This window comes from Mobula birostris, chromosome 12, assembly GCF_030028105.1.
Source record: "Mobula birostris isolate sMobBir1 chromosome 12, sMobBir1.hap1, whole genome shotgun sequence".
Lineage (NCBI taxonomy): Eukaryota > Metazoa > Chordata > Chondrichthyes > Myliobatiformes > Myliobatidae > Mobula > Mobula birostris.
Window position 1 is genome coordinate 72,385,063 of NC_092381.1, and position 18,760 is coordinate 72,403,822.

At 39.9% G+C, this 18,760-nt stretch overlaps 1 protein-coding gene across 1 annotated transcript in view; it reads right to left on the reverse strand.

The window, feature by feature from the left end:
- slc30a7 (solute carrier family 30 member 7) overlaps positions 1–18,760 on the reverse strand; it is a 68,076-nt gene that overhangs the window by 40,025 nt on the left and 9,291 nt on the right. Inside the window, exons 3-4 of the mRNA XM_072274098.1 lie at positions 9,596–9,709; positions 3,967–4,054 (exon numbers count right to left, since the gene is read on the reverse strand). Coding sequence (XP_072130199.1) covers positions 3,967–4,054; positions 9,596–9,709 — 202 coding nt within the window. The remainder of the gene's footprint in view (positions 1–3,966; positions 4,055–9,595; positions 9,710–18,760) is intronic.

The window sequence follows — 18,760 nt, forward strand, 5'->3', positions numbered from 1 at the left end:
AAGTTTGATGAGACTGAAGCAATCCTATTTTGAGCAGGGTGAAAAGGCAAGTAAACTCTTGGCCTGGTGCATCAAACAGAAAGGGCAATAAACTCTATACAATCAGATGAGGGGGTGACAACTGCTGACCCAAAAGAAATAAACAATATCTTTTTGAGATTTTATCAAAATCTGTATAATTCAGAATATTCAGATTCAGCTCCACAAATACAAAAGGAATTTCTCGACTTGTTCGAATTACAGCCCTGGATGAAACGTACTTGACCTCGCTGGAGTTTAACTTAGAGGCTAAGAATTGTCTGAAGCTATAACATGAAGGGAGGAAAAACTCCTGGGCCCGATGGAATTCCAATTGAAATATATAAAATCTTTAAGACTAAATTAATACCACGTCTGCTTTATATGTATCAGGAGTCATTTGACACTGGATCCTCCACCCCCCCCGCCCCCCCCTTAATATGGCAGTAATTACACTACTGTTAAAACCTGGAAAACCACCGTCCATATGTGGATCTTATAGGCCAATCTCACTTCTGAACAATGATCTCAAAATTCTCTGTAAGGTATTAGCTAGGAGGCTGGAGCCACTCTTGCCAAAAATGGTCCACCCTGACGAAAATGAATTTGTTAAGGGAAGGCAAGGCTTCCACAACATTTGAAGAGTGTTTAATATACTTTATGAAAAGGCTGGAAGCTCTGATAGCGTTATTCTGTCACTGGATGCCAAGAAAGCCTTTGACAGAGTGGAATGGCAATACCTATTTAAAGTTTTAGAAAGCTTTGGTATAGGGGAAAATTTCTAAGGTGGATACGACTTCTTTATTCTAACCCACAGGCTGAAATTTTAACTAATGGGCTCTTTTCGGCACCTTTAAAACTCCAACGGAGAACAAGACAGGGCTGTCCCCCATCTCCCCTCCTGTTTATCCCGGCCATTGAGCCACTTGCTATGGCAATTCGAAAACAGGCTAACATAGCAGGAATAACTATAGGAGATATAGAACATCGCATAGCCCTGTACGCAGATGACGTAATTTTGTTTTGCTCCAACTTGAAACAAACATTACTTGCCTTAATTGACCTGATAAGTACTTTTGGTACTTTTGCAGGCTATAAAATAAACAACAAATCTGCAATATTATTCGTGGATAAAGATGAGAGACTCAATCCCCCACTTCAAACTCCATTTACAGTGTCAGAACAGAGTTTTACTTATTTGGGTGTTAAAATTACTCCTCCTGTTGATAAAATTATCCCAACTAATTACAACCCTCTCACAGATTCAGTTATTCAACTTATAAACAGATGGAATAAATTGCCCATATCTTTGATTGGACGCATAAACATTCTAAAAATGTCAATTTTACCAAAGTTCCTGTACCTTTTCCAATCTATCCCACTTTCTCATCCATCATCTTTCTTTTATTTATTAAAGAAAATTTTTTTCTAATTTTATCTGGAATAATAGAGGTCCAAGACTCAGGCTTTCCCTGTTATATCTGCTGTATGATAGAGGCGGCTAACAGCTACCAAATCTTATATGGTATTTCTGGGTGGCCCAGACTAGAACAGGAATGTTTTATTTTGTTAAGGATCACTCCCCTACTTGGGTCTCAATGGAATCCCAGTCGATCAATATCCCTCTAGAACTATATATGTACTTAGCAGATAAGGGAAAAAAAACTGGTCAAACAAACTAAAGATCCTTTCTTAAAAAATACAGGTAACACACATCAAAGTTGCTGGTGAATGCAGCAGGCCAGGCAGCATCTCTAGGAAGAGGTACAGTCAACGTTTCAGGCCGAGACCCTTCGTCAGGACTAACTGAACCAAGAGTTAGTAAGAGATTTGAAAGTGGGAGGTGGAGGGGGAGATCCAAAATGATAGAAGGCGGCAGGAGGGGGAGGGATGGAGCCAACAGCTGGACAGGTGATTGGCAAAGGGGATATGAGAGGATCATGGGACAGGAGGTCTGGGGAGAAAGACGGGGGGGGGGGGAACCCAGAGGATGGGCAAGGGGTATAGTGAGAGGGACAGAGGGGCAAGGGGTATAAAAATACCGTAATGGTTTGGTATGATGCTCTTGCATATTTGGGAGACATCACAGTTATCCCAGATTACTCCTATCTTTGGTAATGATAGCTTCCGGCCCGGCAGAGCAGACCCCAGTTTTAAAACTTGGTCGACCCAAAGCATAGCTAAGTTGCCTGATCTTTATAATGGCAATACATTTATGCCTGAAGAACTCAAGGCCACATATGGAATTCCAACAAAACTCTTTTTTTTAAAATACCTTCAGTTGCGAAGTTTTATTATGTCCAGGCAAGGTTACAGATTGAAGCTCCCTCCTTTATCTACTCTAGAAGACATCACTCTGCAATTATCTGAAGCTAGGGGACATGTGTCTGTATTACACAATTTGTTTGCAAATAAATGCAAAGAGTCATCAAACAACATACAAGCATGGAGAAATGATTTGCATGAGAATCTGTCAGAAAAAAAAGTTGTCAGAAGCTTGTTCCTTAGTTCAAACTCAATCAGTGAACACTCACTTGGAAAAGAGGTGCCCCTTGATCCTAAATTATGTATTCTGAATATTTATCCAAAGGATTTTGTAACCTCCAAAAATGTAAGGTCTCTGCTTAATATTTGTTTTTGGAAGCCAAACACTGCATAGCCTATTCATGGAAGAAACCAACAACCGGTGGACTCTCACAATGGCTGAAAGGAATGACTTCTTATCTTGCTCTAGAAAAGATAAGCTACATCACAAAAAACAAACTTGGCAAATTTCAGGAAATTTGGGACATTTTCTACAAGTTTCTGGAGAACAATATTCAGGATGATGAAAGTAACGAACTGAATTGACTGCCTTTTTTTTAAAAATGGCAGAGTGTTTGCTTTTTTGTGTGTTTTTTTATTTCTTATGTATTTTATTTTTTTCCTTTTTAACTTTGTTGTACTTTCAAACTTATGGATGATCTAATGTGTTTTCTTTTCATTCTGTAACAGCAATAAAGAGATGTGTTTTAAAAAAACTATCACAGGGAGTAGATAGTTCATTAGAAATACAAAGTTCTCAGGATAGGGCAAGAAGAAGTGAAAATGGGAGACACTACTGGAGATAACGCAAGGCATAAATTTGCCAACAACAACAATTGGATTAGTGGTTTGTAAAGGCTCTTGATATTTTACTGCACACTATTCTCACAGCACTGAACACAGTATAATTAACCAATTCTCTATGATTGCCTACCATCAAAGTCTGGTCTTGAAAAGAAAGATTTGCTGAGGTGGTAATGGTGCAGAAAACACTAGCAATAGAAAGTTACTGGAGGAGAGTTGGTAGAAGAACTGGAACAAACAGAAATAATTGCAAATTCAGAGGCATCTACCAAGAAGGTGGACATCTCAAACTCTTTACAAAGTGGCAGAGGTATGTGCTGTTAATATCTGCCTCATATTCCAGGTTTCTAATGTACAGTATAATTTTGTGCAAAACTGCCATCATTGAATATATCCAACCGCTTGCATAAGCTATTGAGTCACTTGAACAGAAATGTTGACAACAATTTCAGCTTGTAGTCTTCTGCTGAAGTCTGAAAATAACCCTTTTAAGTCCAAAAGTCTAGACATAATCCATATAATCAAACTTATATCTTTATGTCATGTACACCCCTAAAAATCCATCCTCTCTTTAGAGCAGGGTTTCCCAACCTGTGTCCATAGACCCCTTGCTTTAGAGGTAATAGCAAATGACAATGCAACATTGTTTCATAAATCTAGGCAAAAAGAACAGTCAACATGCAAAGAATTGCAGATTGCAAATAAAACCAAAAAAATTTTAGAAATATCCTCTGATTACAGTTAAAATTTGACTGCCAATTATCCCTTGCAAGGCCCAAAAGGAATCAACTGAGAGCAAAATTCTGCAGCTCTAACATAACCATATTTTCGCTAACCAACCTCTATTCCTTCTGAAAAAATGAAGAAGGCTGTGAAGATCAGAAACAATCCATTCACAAATCCAGCCAAAACTTCTGCACGGACATATCTGCCAAAGGAAACAAAATACACACAGTGTAACACCTTGTACCTCTTGACCAGGAGTGTGAAATGTTTCATTTTTTCAAAAGTTGGTTAAGAAGGTTGGTACAAATAATAGCATAATCAAGACAAACCAAATGCTGGTCTGGGAATTCCCTATTTGGTAACTTTCCCTGCCCCATGTCGTCTAGACATTTGCATTGTCATGTTCAATACAGTAAAGACTTAAAGTTGCATTTTAATCTCTTTATAATTCATTTTGTCTTCAAAATTTAAGCATTTCTTGATCCAAGATCTGAATACGTTACATCAGCAAAAGAAATAAATAATGGCATTACTATGAAACCCAAGTTAAGATGTAAGAAAATTCAAAGAATTTAAGGGTCTCTCTCATGGTTCATCTTATGATGCCCATAAGCTATCAGTATTCAGCTGACTTGGTTTCACATAAAGGAACTTTTGTCAGTAACGTTAAGGTATTTGCAATTCTGGACAAGTATCCATTAACTGGGTGACTGACAGGAGAGGGAAGGGGAATAGACAGAATGAGCAGAGCACCCCTGTGACTGTTCCCATCAATAATAAGTATACCGTTTGGATACTGTTGGTGGGGACAACCTATCAGGGACAATTTGCAGTGGTTGCGTCTCTGGCAGCAAGACTGGAACCTCAGCTCAGAAGGGAAGGCAGGAAAAGAGGAGAACAGTAGTGATAGGGGATTTGATAGTTAGGGGGACAGATATGAGGTTCTGTGGAAGAGATCGAGAATCCCAGATGGTCTGTTGCCTCCCTGGAGTCAGGGTCCGCGATATCTCGGATCGAGTTCTCAGTAGTCTCAAGAGGGAGGGCAAGCAGCCAGGTGTTGTTGTCCACGTAGGGACCAATGATATGGATAGGAAGGAGGAGGTCCTGAAAAGAGAATTTAGGGAGTTAGGTGCAAAGCTGAAGGACAGGACCTCCAGGGTTGCAATCTCAGGATTGCTACCTGTGCCACGTGCTAGTGAGGCTAGAAATAGGAAGATAATGCAGCTAAATATGGTGGCTAAGGAGTTGGTGCAGGAGGGAGGGCTTCATGTTTCTGGACAATTGGGCCTTGTTCTAGGGAAGATGGGACCTGTTCCAACGGGATGGGTTGCACCTGAACTGGAGGGGGACTAATATCCTTGTGAGAAGGTTTGCTAGTGCTGCTCCGGGGGGAATTTAAACTAGATTTGCAGGGGGAGGGGAACCAGAGTGTTAGAGCAGATAGTGAGGTGGAGGAGGATAAAGGTCATGTGAGAACTGCAAGTATAGTGCATGGAGTAAAGCCAGATCTAACATATAAAGAGGCTTTGAAGAAAGAGAAACAGAATAAAGGGTGTAAAGGTAGTAAGGTACAAGGGCTAACGTGCGTGTAGTTCAATGCAAGAAGCATCAGGAACAAAGGTGATGAACCAAGAGCTTGGATACATACATGGAATTATGATGTAGTGGCCGTACAGAGACCTGGCTGGCACCAGGGCAGGAATGTATTCTCAGTATTCCTGGATTTCAGTGCTTTAAAAGGGATGGGGGGGGAGGGGAGGAGGGGTGGCATTACTGGTCAGGGATACTATTACAGCTACAGAAAGGGTGGGTAATGTAGCAGGATCCTCTTTTGAGTCAGTAAGGGTAGAAGTCAGAAATAGGGAGGGAGCAGTTGTTACTCTATTGGGAGTATTCTATAGGCCCCCTGGTAGCAGAAGAGATACCAAGGAGCAGATTGGGAGGCAGCTTAGGGAACAGTGCAAAAATAACAGGGTTGTTATCATGGGTGACTTTAACTTCCCTAATATTGATTGGCACCTGATTCGTTCCAATGGTTTAGACGGGGCAGAGTTTGTTAAGCGTGTCCAGGACGGATTCTTGTCACAGTATGTTGACGGGCTGACTAGGTGGAATGCCATACTAGATCTAGTATTAGGTAACGAACCGGGTCAGGTCACAGATCTCTCAGTGGGTGTGCATCTGGGGGACAGTGACTACTGCTCCCTGGCCTTTAACATTATCATGGAAAAGGATAGAACCAGAGAGGGCAGGAAATTTTTTAATTGGGGAAGGGCAAATCATGAGGCTATAAGGCAAGAACTTACGGGTGTGAATTGGGATGATAGTTTTGCAGGGAAATGTACTATGGACATGTGGTCGATGCTTAGAGATCTCTTGCAGGATGTTAGGGATAAATTTGTCCCGGTGAGGAAGATAAAGAATGGTAGGGTGAAGGAACCATGGGTGACAAGTGAGGTGGAGAATCTAGTCAGGTGGAAGAAGGCAGCATACATGAGGTTTAGGAAGCAAGGATCAGATGGGTCTATTGAGGAATATAGGGTAGCAAGAAAGGAGCTTAAGAAGGGGCTGAGGAGAGCAAGAAGGGGGCATGAGAAGGCCTTGGCAAGTAGGGTAAAGGAAAACCCCAAGGCATTCTTTAATTATGTGAAGATCAAAAGGATGACAGGAGTGAAGATAGGACCAATTAGAGATAAAGATGGGAAGATGTGCCTGGAGGCTGTGGAAGTGAGCGAGGTCCTCAATGAATATTTCTCTTCGGTATTCACCAATGAGAGGGAACTTGATGATGGTGAGGACAATATGAGTGAGGTTGATGTTCTGGAGCATGTTGATAGTAAGGGAGAGGTGGTGTTGGAGTTGTTGAAATACATTAGGACGGATAAGTCCCCGGGGCCTGACAGAATATTCCCCAGGCTGCTCCACGAGGCGAGGGAAGAGATTGCTGAGCCTCTGGCTAGGATCTTTATGTCCTCGTTGTCCACGGGAATGGTACCGCAGATTGGAGGGAGGCAAATGTTGTCCCCTTGTTCAAAAAAGGTAGTAGGGATAGTCCGGGTAATTATAGACCAGTAAGCCTTACGCCTGTGGTGGGAAAGCTGTTGGAAAAGATTCTTAGAGATAGGATCTATTGGCACTTAGAGAATCATGGTCTGATCAGGGACAGTCAGCATGGCTTTGTGAAGAGCAGATCGTGTCTAACAAGCCTGATAGAGTTCTTTGAGGAGGTGACCAGGCATATAGATGAGGGTAGTGCAGTGGATGTGATCTACATGGATTTTAGTAAGGCATTTGACAAGGTTCCACACAGTAGGCTTATTCAGAAAGTCAGAAGGCATGAGATCCAGGGAAGTTTGGCCAGGTGGATTCAGAATTGGCTTGCCTGCAGAAGGCAGAGGGTGGTGGTGGAGGGAGTACATTCAGATTGGAGGATTGTGACTAGTGGTGTCCCACAAGGATCTGTTCTGGGACCTCTACTTTTCGTGATTTTTATTAACGACCTGGATATGGGGGTAGAAGGGTGGGTTGGCAAGTTTGCAGACGACACAAAGTTTGGTGGTGTTGTAGATAGTGTAGAGGATTGTCAAAGATTGCAAAGATTGATAGGATGCAGAAGTGGGCTGAGAAGTGGCAGACGGAGTTCAACCTGGAGAAGTGTGAGGTGGTACACTTTGGAAGGACAAACTCCAAGGCAGAGTACAAAGTAAATGGCAGGATACCTGGAAGTGTGGAGGAGCAAACAGATCTGGGGGTACATGTCCACAGATCCCTGAAAGTTGCCTCATAGGTAGATGGGGTAGTTAAGAAAGCTTATGGAGTGTTAGCTTTCATAAGTCGAGGGCTAGAGTCGTGGAGTAATGATGCAGCTCTATAAAACTCTGGTTAGGCCACACTTGGAGCACTGTGTCCAGTTCTGGTCGCCTCACTATAGGAAGGATGTGGAAGCACTGGAAAGGGTACAGAGGAGATTTACCAGGATGCTGCATGGTTTAAAGAGTATGCATTATGATCAGAGATTAAGGGAGTTAGGGCTTTACTCTTTGGAGAGAAGGCGGATGAGAGAAGACATGATAGAGGTATACAAGATATAAGAGGAATGGATAGAGTGGATAGCCAGCGTCTCTTCCCCAGGGCACCACTGCTCAATACAAGAGGACATGGCTTTAAGGTAAGGGGTGGGAAGTTCAAGGGGGATATTAGAGGAAGGATTTTTTACTCAGAGAGTGGTTGGTGCATGGAATGCACTGCCTGAGTCAGTGGTGGAGGCAGATACACTAGTGAAATTTAAGAGACTACTAGACAGGTATATAGAGGAATTTAAGGTGGGGGGTTATATGAGAGGCAGGGTTTAAAGGTCGGCACAACACTGTGGGCCAAAGGGCCTGTACTATGCTGTACTGTTCTATGTTCTATGTAACTTAAGAATATTACAGCAGAGGGTAACTTGTCCCTTTGAACTTGCTAAAAAATTGTTATTTTGTTAATCCACTTTAAATACATCTTTCCAGCAATATCCTTAGATTCTCTTAGTATACAAAGATAACTAACATTGATGTGGAATATATTCAATTGTTCATCATCCCAAACCCTAAGAGGCAAAGAATTCCAGTACCTTACTTAAAATAATTTCTCCATAGCTCAGTTCTAAATGACACCCCTTTTACTCAGGAACCAGCGATAACCTTAGAAAAGTCATGCAAGAGAAACATCTAACAAGCTTCTAACTAACAGACCAGATCATCCTTCAAACTTGAGGAATTTAGATAGAGTCTAGTGACTTTAAGTGTAACCCTCTTGGACAAGATATAATAGCCATTATATTTTTTTTCCCAAAATAAACACAAATTTGGCTGTAGTTCTCTTGCTCTAAAATTCCAGATCACCATTACTGAAGGAAGGAGACTGTCAGCTCCTCTAATAATTGGTTGCTGTACACCATCCCCCCCACCCCGCCCCCCCCCCCACATCATCTTTCTGAAATTCACATAAGAAGATACCTGGGTCTTCCTGGAGTTCTGATTTTCTATTTATTTCCCTGCCTAATTGGGTATCTTTACAGATTTCACACCATATCCCATATGCTTTTTACTTTGCCACTAAGTTAACAATCTAAAACCCTTATGAGGCCTTTTTAACACTGGCCACACATTTTATTACTCACCTAGCTACATAATCAGATTTTAGATAATTCACACCAACTCCTTGGTCATCAATATAGATGTAAGCAATACAAGATGTGTTCCTTGTGGTAAACACTATCTTTAGTTTGTCAATCAGAAAATAACCCATTTGTTCTATTTTCTGTCTATTAACCAGTTCTCTAACTATGCAAATATATTACCCTCAGCCATAAACACAATAATAACTGAGTTCTCTTAAGTTCTATGAAAATTGAAATCAGTATTACATCATTTTAGGCTGGAGGGAACTTATCAAGATTAAATGAACAATGTTCTAGCACTGAGTTATGAAAGAGTTCCGACAGTTGATGTTGAAATGGAGCTGTGATACCTACAACAGAAATAAAGAAAAAAGTTTACCCTTGAGCTTGTGGTGATTAAGGGGGAAGAACTTAGACCCTTCCAAGGGAATCAGACCAAACTCTTGTTTAGATGGTTTATTCCACTAGTGCAAGAAATGCCCTAAAAACTAATTATTTCAAATGAAGCTTTAAAAAAACCCCACAAGTGTTAATATTTGTGTACAGCTACATAATTAAATATCAAAGCACTCCTGTTCTTACCCGTAGGAAAAGGTATCATTTGACCTCCATCTGGAAATCACGGATGCTGCCAGTCCAGCCAGAAGAGCAGTGCAGTCGAAGAACATATGGAATGAGTCAGAAATGAGACCTAAACTAAAATACAACACACAAGCGTCACATTTGCAACAGAACTCCAGAAAATTTAATCTTTTGTCTTTTTTTTGTAACTGCCACTTTTACAGAATTGTAATTTCTCTCCATCAGCCAAGTCTGGAGTCTGAATTGCATGAGAGGTGCTACTGAATGCACTATTGATGTTTTTAATGCTGACACATATGACCCAAGAGACAGCATTAAGCACTTTGAGTCCATACTGGCTCCAAATTGAACAATCCCATAGAGTATAAGATGTACCAGCAGAATTAGACCACTTGGCCCATTATGACAGCTTTGCCATTCCATCAAGGCCAACTTACAATCTCAACCCCATTCTCCTCGTAACCTTTGACACCTTTACTAATCAAGAACCTATCAACCTCCACTTTAAATATACTCAATGAATTGCTCTCCAGAGCTGTCTGTGGCAATAAATTCCACACATTCACTAGCCTCCAGCCAAAGAGATTCATCCTCATAACTGTTCCATTCTGCCTCTCCTGATATCCTTGTTATTCTGCAGTTTATTCTTTCTCACAAACCAATCAAATCCCTAATGTGCTGCTTCATCAACAGTAAAACATTTGTTTTGTTTAAAATCAGACAATGGTTTAAAGTAGGTCTGGAAAACAATAACATACCATGCCAAATTTGCATTGTACATCTCTCTGACTGAAGTAGGGAGCTAAAGTGAAAGATAATAAACTGCAACAAGGGACAAGGAGGAATTATTGCACAGATGCTCAGAACAGTCACACTGCAGTGGAAAGCACAGAGTCTGAAGATCTGTTTGTAGGATTTTCCTTGTGAGTGTGTGACTTTTCTCTGGGTGCTCCAGTTTCCTCCAACAGTCCAAGGACATAGCAGTTAGTAGGTTAATGAGTCATTTTAAATTGTCCTGTGATTAGGCTATCCTGTTAAATAGGAGGGTTGCTGGATGGTGCAGCTCTTTGGGATGGAAGGTATATCTCTAATAAATAAACAAATGAATGACTGAATTTGGCAAATATCACTGTTGAAGAACCATATACCAGGGATTTATGAAAGACTGAGAGGAATGTCCCACAAACTGGCCCTGTTCAAGTGTACAATCTAATCGCGACTCAATGTCACTGCAGGATAAATATAATTTTTTAAAAATTACTTAAAAGATAGAGCGCAGAATAGACCTTACCAGACCTTCAAGTCACACCATCCAACAACACCCTATAACCCTGATTTAACCATAACCCCATCACAGGACAATTTACAATGACCAGTTAACCTACCTGGTAAGTCTTTGGACTGTGGGAGCAAACTGCAGCACCCAAGGACAACCCACTCTGAGTTACTGGGTATTGGAAGCGAGGTAAAATAAAGATCTGGCATTGAGGAAGAACTCAGTAATTACAGAATACACTTAATTTCTCAAATGACATGCAAACTGGTATAGGGGTTGGTGGACAATGAACATGCAGCTGAAGAGCAGGTGTAGCAAACAGGAATCTGAGGAAACATCTGTACTGATGGGATGGAATGAACATCCTACAGTAAAGGTAAACAGAGGCACAAAGAAGTTTAATGTTTTCAAGATCTGAACAGCCTAAGCATAAACAAGTAGGAGGCAATCATTGTTGAAGCATAAAAGTAGAATAATGATGGTACCATAACAGATGGGTTATGGAAGAGATTGTCAGAAAATGACTGACTTATATAGAGGAGGTGCAATTAAAAATTAGTTTAACTGTTCATGTTTAAATAGTGTTAATAGTAAAATAAGAGTTACTGGCAATCATGCATGGGGAGGAACCAGACTTAGCAATAACCAGTAAGGAATGGTTACTGAAACTGGTTGCAAGACATAACGTTTAGAAAACGTAGAGGGAAAAAAAAGGGGAGATGGAGTAATAACATGGATAAGAATAACGGCAATAAATCAAAAGTGGGTTTGAGCTTGGGAGGTGATGTGAGTCATTTAGGCGAAGAACTGAGGTGCACTTAGTAGACAGTCTGCACTGAAGCCACTGTGGTGGAAGGAATAATTGAAAAGGATGATGAATACTAACCAAGCAGGTTGCTGCATCTAAAATGGTGACTAGCTTGTTAAGTGTTGTTGGAACTGTACTCATCCAGCCAAGTGGTGTGCATTTCAAATGACTACTGACTTTTTAAAACTTGTACACAGAAGGCAGGCTTTATCAGAATCAGGTTTAATATCACTGGCATGTTGTGTTGTTTTGCAGCAGCAGTACATTGTAATACATAATAAAAACAATAAATTACAATTAAGTATATATATTTCTAAAAACATTAAATAAGTAGTGCAAAAAGAGGGAAAACTACTCAGGTAGTGTTCATGGTTCGTTGCCCATTCAGAAATCTTTAATGTGAGAGGAGATAAGTCAATCTCTGCAAGATGCCCTGACTGATCTGCTCTTGTATACATAATGTTTATGTGGCTGACCCAATGCTGTTTCTGATCAATAGTGATCAAAGATCATACACTGTAATGCCATTGATTGTCAAGGTGTAAGACCTTCTCTTGGAGGAATGGGGGAGGCAGAAGGGTGGTAGTAATTGTCTGGTACTACTGTGGCAAAAAAATGTTACTTCCACTTACGATCCATGCCAAAGTGTTGTCTAATACTTGCTGTATATCACAGACTGTGCAATCATCAGTGAGCATACACAATTCTGATGGAAGGAAAATCTATGATAAAGAAGTGAAAGAATGATGCCACAAGGAGCTGCTCCAATCAGGCAATGGGTCAAGATGACTGACCACCAACAACTATAACCATTTTCCTCATGCAGAAAGTGAACAGTTGCCCACAAGAGAACTTTAAGCAGCAAATTTTTCTGTTGATGGATAATGCACCTCCTCCACAATAATCTTTCACATCCAGAGATTAGTAAACGTTATCAAACGTATCATCCAATTTCACTCACACAAATAAATCCAGCGATTACATGCATGTAAACGGATTATTAATGTGAACTGCTTTTAAGAAAAGCATTTAACTGAGCAGAATTATTTGAAATTTTTTTTTGAAGAACAACATTAATCTTGAATGTCCAGAGTATTTAGTACAGCAAAACTAATAACTCAGATCAAGCCTTGGATCAAAATATTTTTGAAATGGTCTTAGTGGTAGAATGGAACCAAATTTCAGCAACAAGCTTAACAGAAATTGTGCAGCAACTAAATAGAGGTGAGAATGGTGGTGCATAAAATACTAAGGAGCAGGAAATTAAGTTGCTTTCTAATAATATCATATAATTTGTAAATGAAAAGACCAGAGAATTGAGCAAAAGTAAAAGAAAGGTCAATTCTATAACATCCTCTTCCTTCCATAGCTACCCATGTTAAGAAACAGCTGTATCATTTAATTCTAAACTATTTCAGTATAAGATTTATACATATAAAAAAATGGAAAAGGTTATATGTATGAAAAAAGTACATGATATTTGTGAATTCCTTATCCAAATAAAAATAAAATTAAAAAAAAAGATTTAATATCACTGGCATATGTTGTGAGATTTGTTAACTTTACAGCAGCAGCACAATCAAATACATGTTAAATAAATAGTTAAAAAACTTACTATACATACTTAAGTACATATATGTCTATTAGTTAAAAATAAGTAGTGATTTTGTCTTATTCATGGAAGCATTCCCCTCCATTATCCTCCATAACTAGGAATCAACGGTAATTCTCCTAACTTCCCATAGCCACCAAGCATTTTGTGGACAAGTGAAATAACAGGAAAGGAATAAGCTCCCACAGGCTTTCTGAGAGACCATCTTAACTGGTAATTTGATTATCAGAAGGTTTGTTTATCACACAATATTAATATTAAATGAATGAGAACAGAATTCTCGAGTAATGAATGTCAAATCCAAAAGAGTTCAGGTGGAAGCAGTCAACAAGGGCTAATTGGGTTGCAACAGCAACTACGGTTTAGAAGTTCCTTACTGATACAAGATATTTTAGTTGTCCAAAGGCCTTGAAAATCACTCCTTTTAAAGCAGAAAGGTCTTCGTTGATTTTGGTTATCACTTCTACTCAGCTTTTCATATTTTTACTCAGATGATTTTAGGCTCAAGCCCAATCCAGTCTAATACTAAAGAATCACCTCAAACTTGGACATTAAAACAATACCACAACCACTTTTAAGAGGATATAAACAGCTAAAGACAGTATTTAAAAGAATAATGCTAATATTTTTCTTTAATTATCAAAGAACCTTAATGCCTCATATGTTCTTTGAGAGCCCTTATTGAAAGCAAATAGCCTTCAACAATTACAACATTACGTATCAAAAGTATTTTTGGAAGTAAAATACTTAAAGTTCTTAGAGGTCATGAAAAGAGTCACAGAATTGCATATTTTTAATTTTCAAGAAGTACCAGGTTTATCAAAATTGATTTTACAAAGCTTTCAAGAGATTTGTTTTTGTTTTACTTTATTTAAACTAGGCATGGGTGTCAAGATTTATATTTGCTGCCGTTCAATAATTAAACGAGGATCTGTTGTGTGCTGACTCACTGAGATGTGCCTTACACACACTTCATTTGATACTATCATTCAACCCAAGGGCTTCTCAATTCCCCAGATAGACTGTATCCTTAGGCAAAAAAGGAGGTGGAGAGGACTTCTTAATCAACTCCTCATGATACACAGACATGAAGGTTCTGGCAAGCTCTTGCTCACCCAACTTGGAATATTCAAGGGCCCAAATACCCTGAACCAATCATATACAACCATGAAAGATGCTTACTGAACCATCCCTCATCCCCACATTAGTGAAGCAGACCACCAGACTGTGTTCCTACTCTCTGCTGAAATGGGAGAATTCAGAATATAAAGTCACACAGTGCTAGCCTGAGGAAACAGATCAGATTCTAAATGAATACTTTGTGCCAATAAACTGGCCCGTGTTCAAAGACTCAGCTATCAGCCTAAATGAGCATGTCACTACTATCATCGACAAGTATTTTGACAACTGTGTACCAATTTGGGCAATCTGGGTGCTTCCAAACTGGAAACCATGGATGAACCTGTAGATCAAGACTTGACTTCTGAAGTCTAGGTCCACAGTATTCAAATCAGGTGACTCTAACCTTCATAAGAAATCAAGGTCTGACCCCCATAAAACTAGCAAAGATGCCAAGAGACAATACCAATGCAAAATCAAGTCTCAGTCTAACCATACCATTACAAACTATAACAAGGTTACAAAGTCAGACAGAATCACTCATCCCTTTCTGATAAACTTACTACATGCTACGCATGATTTGAACAGAACTGAATGAGTATGTCACCACCCACCCTGACAGTCTTCAGTGTACCTGAATCGACAGTCACCATCACAGACACAAGATCAGTCTTTCACAGAGTGAACATGCGGAAAACACTGAGCCTAGATGGCGCCCCTGGCTGTATCTTTACATCCTGTGCTGATCAGCAGACATGGGTATTTGCAGACATATCCCTGCTGCAGGCTGTGGTTCTATTTTGCTTTAAGACGACCACTATCATCCCGGGATCCAGGAAAAACACGATAACGTGCCTTAATTTTGACCTGATTTAATTTTGATTCAACTTTACTGTCATTGTGCCGAGTACAGATACAAAGCCAATTAAATGCAATTAGCATCTGACCAGAAGTGCAAAAGAATAGTATTATTTACAAAATAACTGCGAATAAAAAGTACTACAGAATACAAATATAAAAGTACTGAGACAGTCCAATATGGGTGCAATACTGCTTAACGCTGTGATGTGAGGTTCAGCAGAAGGGACCAAGAGAGATCCTCGGAAATGTGGACACCAAGGAATTTGAAGCTTGATACACGCTCCACTACAGCTTCGTTGATGCAGATGGGGACATGAATGTGGCTCCTAGCGTACCTGAAGTCCACAATAATCTCCTTGGTCTTCTGGGTGTTAAGGATCAGGTTGTTATCGGCACAACACGTGGCCAGGTGCTGAACCTCGTCCCTTTAGGGCGTCTTGTCATCCCCTCTGATCAGGCCAACCACCGTGGTGTCGTCTGCAAACTTGATTATGGAGTTAGAACTGTGTACAGGAATGCAGTCATAGGTGAAAAGGGAGTACAGAAGAGGGCTCAGCACACAGCCTTGAGGCACGCTGGTATTCAGGGTGAGAATGGAGGAGAAGAGGTCGTCTAACTTAACAGATTGGGGTCTGTTAGTCAGAAAGCCCAAGGTCCAATTGCGGAGGGATAAGCTGATACCAGTATTGAATGCTGAACTAAAGTCAATGAACAGCATTCTGACGTAACAGTTGTTGTATATTTAATACTTCAGTAATAAATATGAGTAATATAGCAAATACATTGTTTAATTAAACATTTTGTTGTTTACATATAACATGTAAGGAATTATGTAAAAGTATGTGAATGGCATAAGTCATTACACCACGTCATACTTAATGCCTCACTGAAGAGAAAATGAACTTATCCCAGTTTCCCATGTTTTACTTTCGATTAATTTCTGAAGTTACAAAACATCACAGTGGCAACAAGCAAGTTTTAAAAGGAACCCAAGATGACTGCCTACCTGTTGAAGCGCAGCAAAATATACAAATTTTTTAAAAAGCGCAGCATGTTTTTGTCCTTCAGAAGGGGGAACAGAAAGAAAATCCAGTTTAAAAAAATAGCAGAAAATGGATGAAATTCATGGTTCATAAACAGTGAGTACCAAGTAATAATAATCATATATTAAAGAAGCAGAAATGGCTGGCTGCATTGGAAGGATAGACACATTCAATTGTACAAAAGATAACTGGGTGATATATTAATGAATTGAGCAGTATTTTGAAGTCATGGAGATTTTGACATGCAGGTAGATTGGGAAAATCAAGTAGGTAATGAATCCCAAGAGAGTGAATTTGTTGAATGCCTACAAGACGGCTTTTTAAGAGAGGTTTGTCATTAAGTCTACCAGAGGATCAGCTATACTGGATTGGGTATTATGTAATGAACCAGAGGCAATTAGGGAGCTTGAGGTAAAGAAACTCTTAGGAGACAATGATCACAATATGATTTGAGTTCAACTTGAAATTTGATAGGGAGAAAGTAAAGTCTGAAGTAGCAGTATTTCAGTGGAGTAAAGGAAATAAGAGTTGGCCACAGTAAATTGGAAGGAGATGCTGGCAGGGACGACAGCACAGCAGGAATGGCATGAGTTTCTGGGAAAAATGGGGAAGGTCCAGGATAGATGCATTACAAAAACGAAGAAATACTCAAATGGCAAAACAGTACAACTGTGGTTGACAAGGGAAGTAAAGCTAATAAGTAAAGCAAAGGGGAGGGTATACAACAAAGCCAAAATCAGCAGGAAGAGAGGATTGGGAAACTTTTAAAAACCTATAGGGAACAAATAAAAGAATCATTAGGAGGGAAAATATGAAATATGAAAAGAAGCTAACAAACAATATCAAAATCAATAGGAAAAGCTTTTTCAAGTATATATAAGAAAAATTAAAAGAGATTAAAGTGGATATAGGAACTCTGAAAAAGGAGGCCAGAGAAATAATAACAGGGGTCAAGAAGATGGGAGATGAACTAAATGAGTATTTTGCAACAGCCTCACTGTGGAAGACACAAGCAATGTGCCAGGCATTGAAAGGTGTAAGGGAAGAGAAGTGAGTGCAGTTACTATTATAAGGGTTAAGGTGCTCAAAAAGCTGGAAGACCTAAAAGGCACACAAATCACCCAGAGCAGATGAATAGCACCATAGGGTTCTGAAAGAAGCAGCAGTAGATTTTGTGGAGGCATTAGTAATGATCTTTGGACTCTGGTATGGCTCCAGAGGACTGGAAAATTGTAAATGTCACTCCACTCTTTAAGAAAGGAGGAAGGCAGCAGAAAGGAATTTATAGACCAGTTAGCCTGACCTCAGTGGTTGGGAAAATGTAAAGAGTCAATTGTTAAGGATGATGGAGAACTTGGTGATACAGGTCAAGATAGGACAAAGTCAGCATGGCTTCCTTAAGGGAAAAACATGCATGACGAACATGTTGGAATTCTTTGAGGAGATTACAAGTACGATAGATAAAGGGGATGCAGTGGGTGTTATAAATTTGGACTTTCAGAAGGCCTTTGACAAGGTGCCACACCTGTGGCTGCTTACAAGTTAAGAACCCATGGTATTACAACAAAGTTACTAGCATGGTTAGAGCATCAGCTGATTGGTAGGAGGCAGTGAATAGGAATAGAAGGATCTTTCTCAGGTTGGCTACCACTGACTAGTGATGTTCCGCAGAGGTCAGTGTTGGGACTGCTTTTTATGCAGTACAGGTGGCCCCTGTTTTCCGAACGTTCGCTTTACGACACCTCGCTGTTACGAAAGAACTACATTAGTTACCTGTTTTCGCTAACAAGTGTTTTCACTGTTACGGAAAAAGGCAGCGCGCGCCCGAACAGCCAAGCTCCTCCCCCGGAACTGCATTCTAGCCGCCATTGCTTAAACACGTGCTTTATGTCAATTTATTTTGTGCATCCATTAGCAAGATGAGTTCTAAGGTATCAGAAAAGTCTAAAACAGCTCGTAAGGGTGTTACACTTAGCGTAAAACTAGACATAATTAAGCGTTTTGATCATGGTGAACGAAGTAAGGACATTGTCCGCACGTTGAACTTGCCTGCGTCCACCATTCGCACTATTTATACACAGAGAGAAATGGCGTTTGGTTATTTGTGTAAGTGTTTAACTGTGATGAAACTGCAATTTATTGGAAAAAATTGCCGAGTGAGACGTTTATTTCGATAGAAGAAAAGCAGGCTAAGGGACACAAGGCTTCGAAGGACAGGTTTACCCTAATGCCTATTATTAACGCCACTGGTGATGCTGTCCTTAAGCCTCTACTAGTGTACCATTCAGAAAATCCCAGGGCACTTAAAGGCATTGATAAGAAAACACTTCCTGTTGTGTTCCATTCACATCCAAGCAGTTGGAATACCCAAGTGCTTTTTTCAGAGTACATGAGCAGATACGTTAGTCCTTTCGTTGAAAAATACTGTAGAGAAAATAACCTCGAT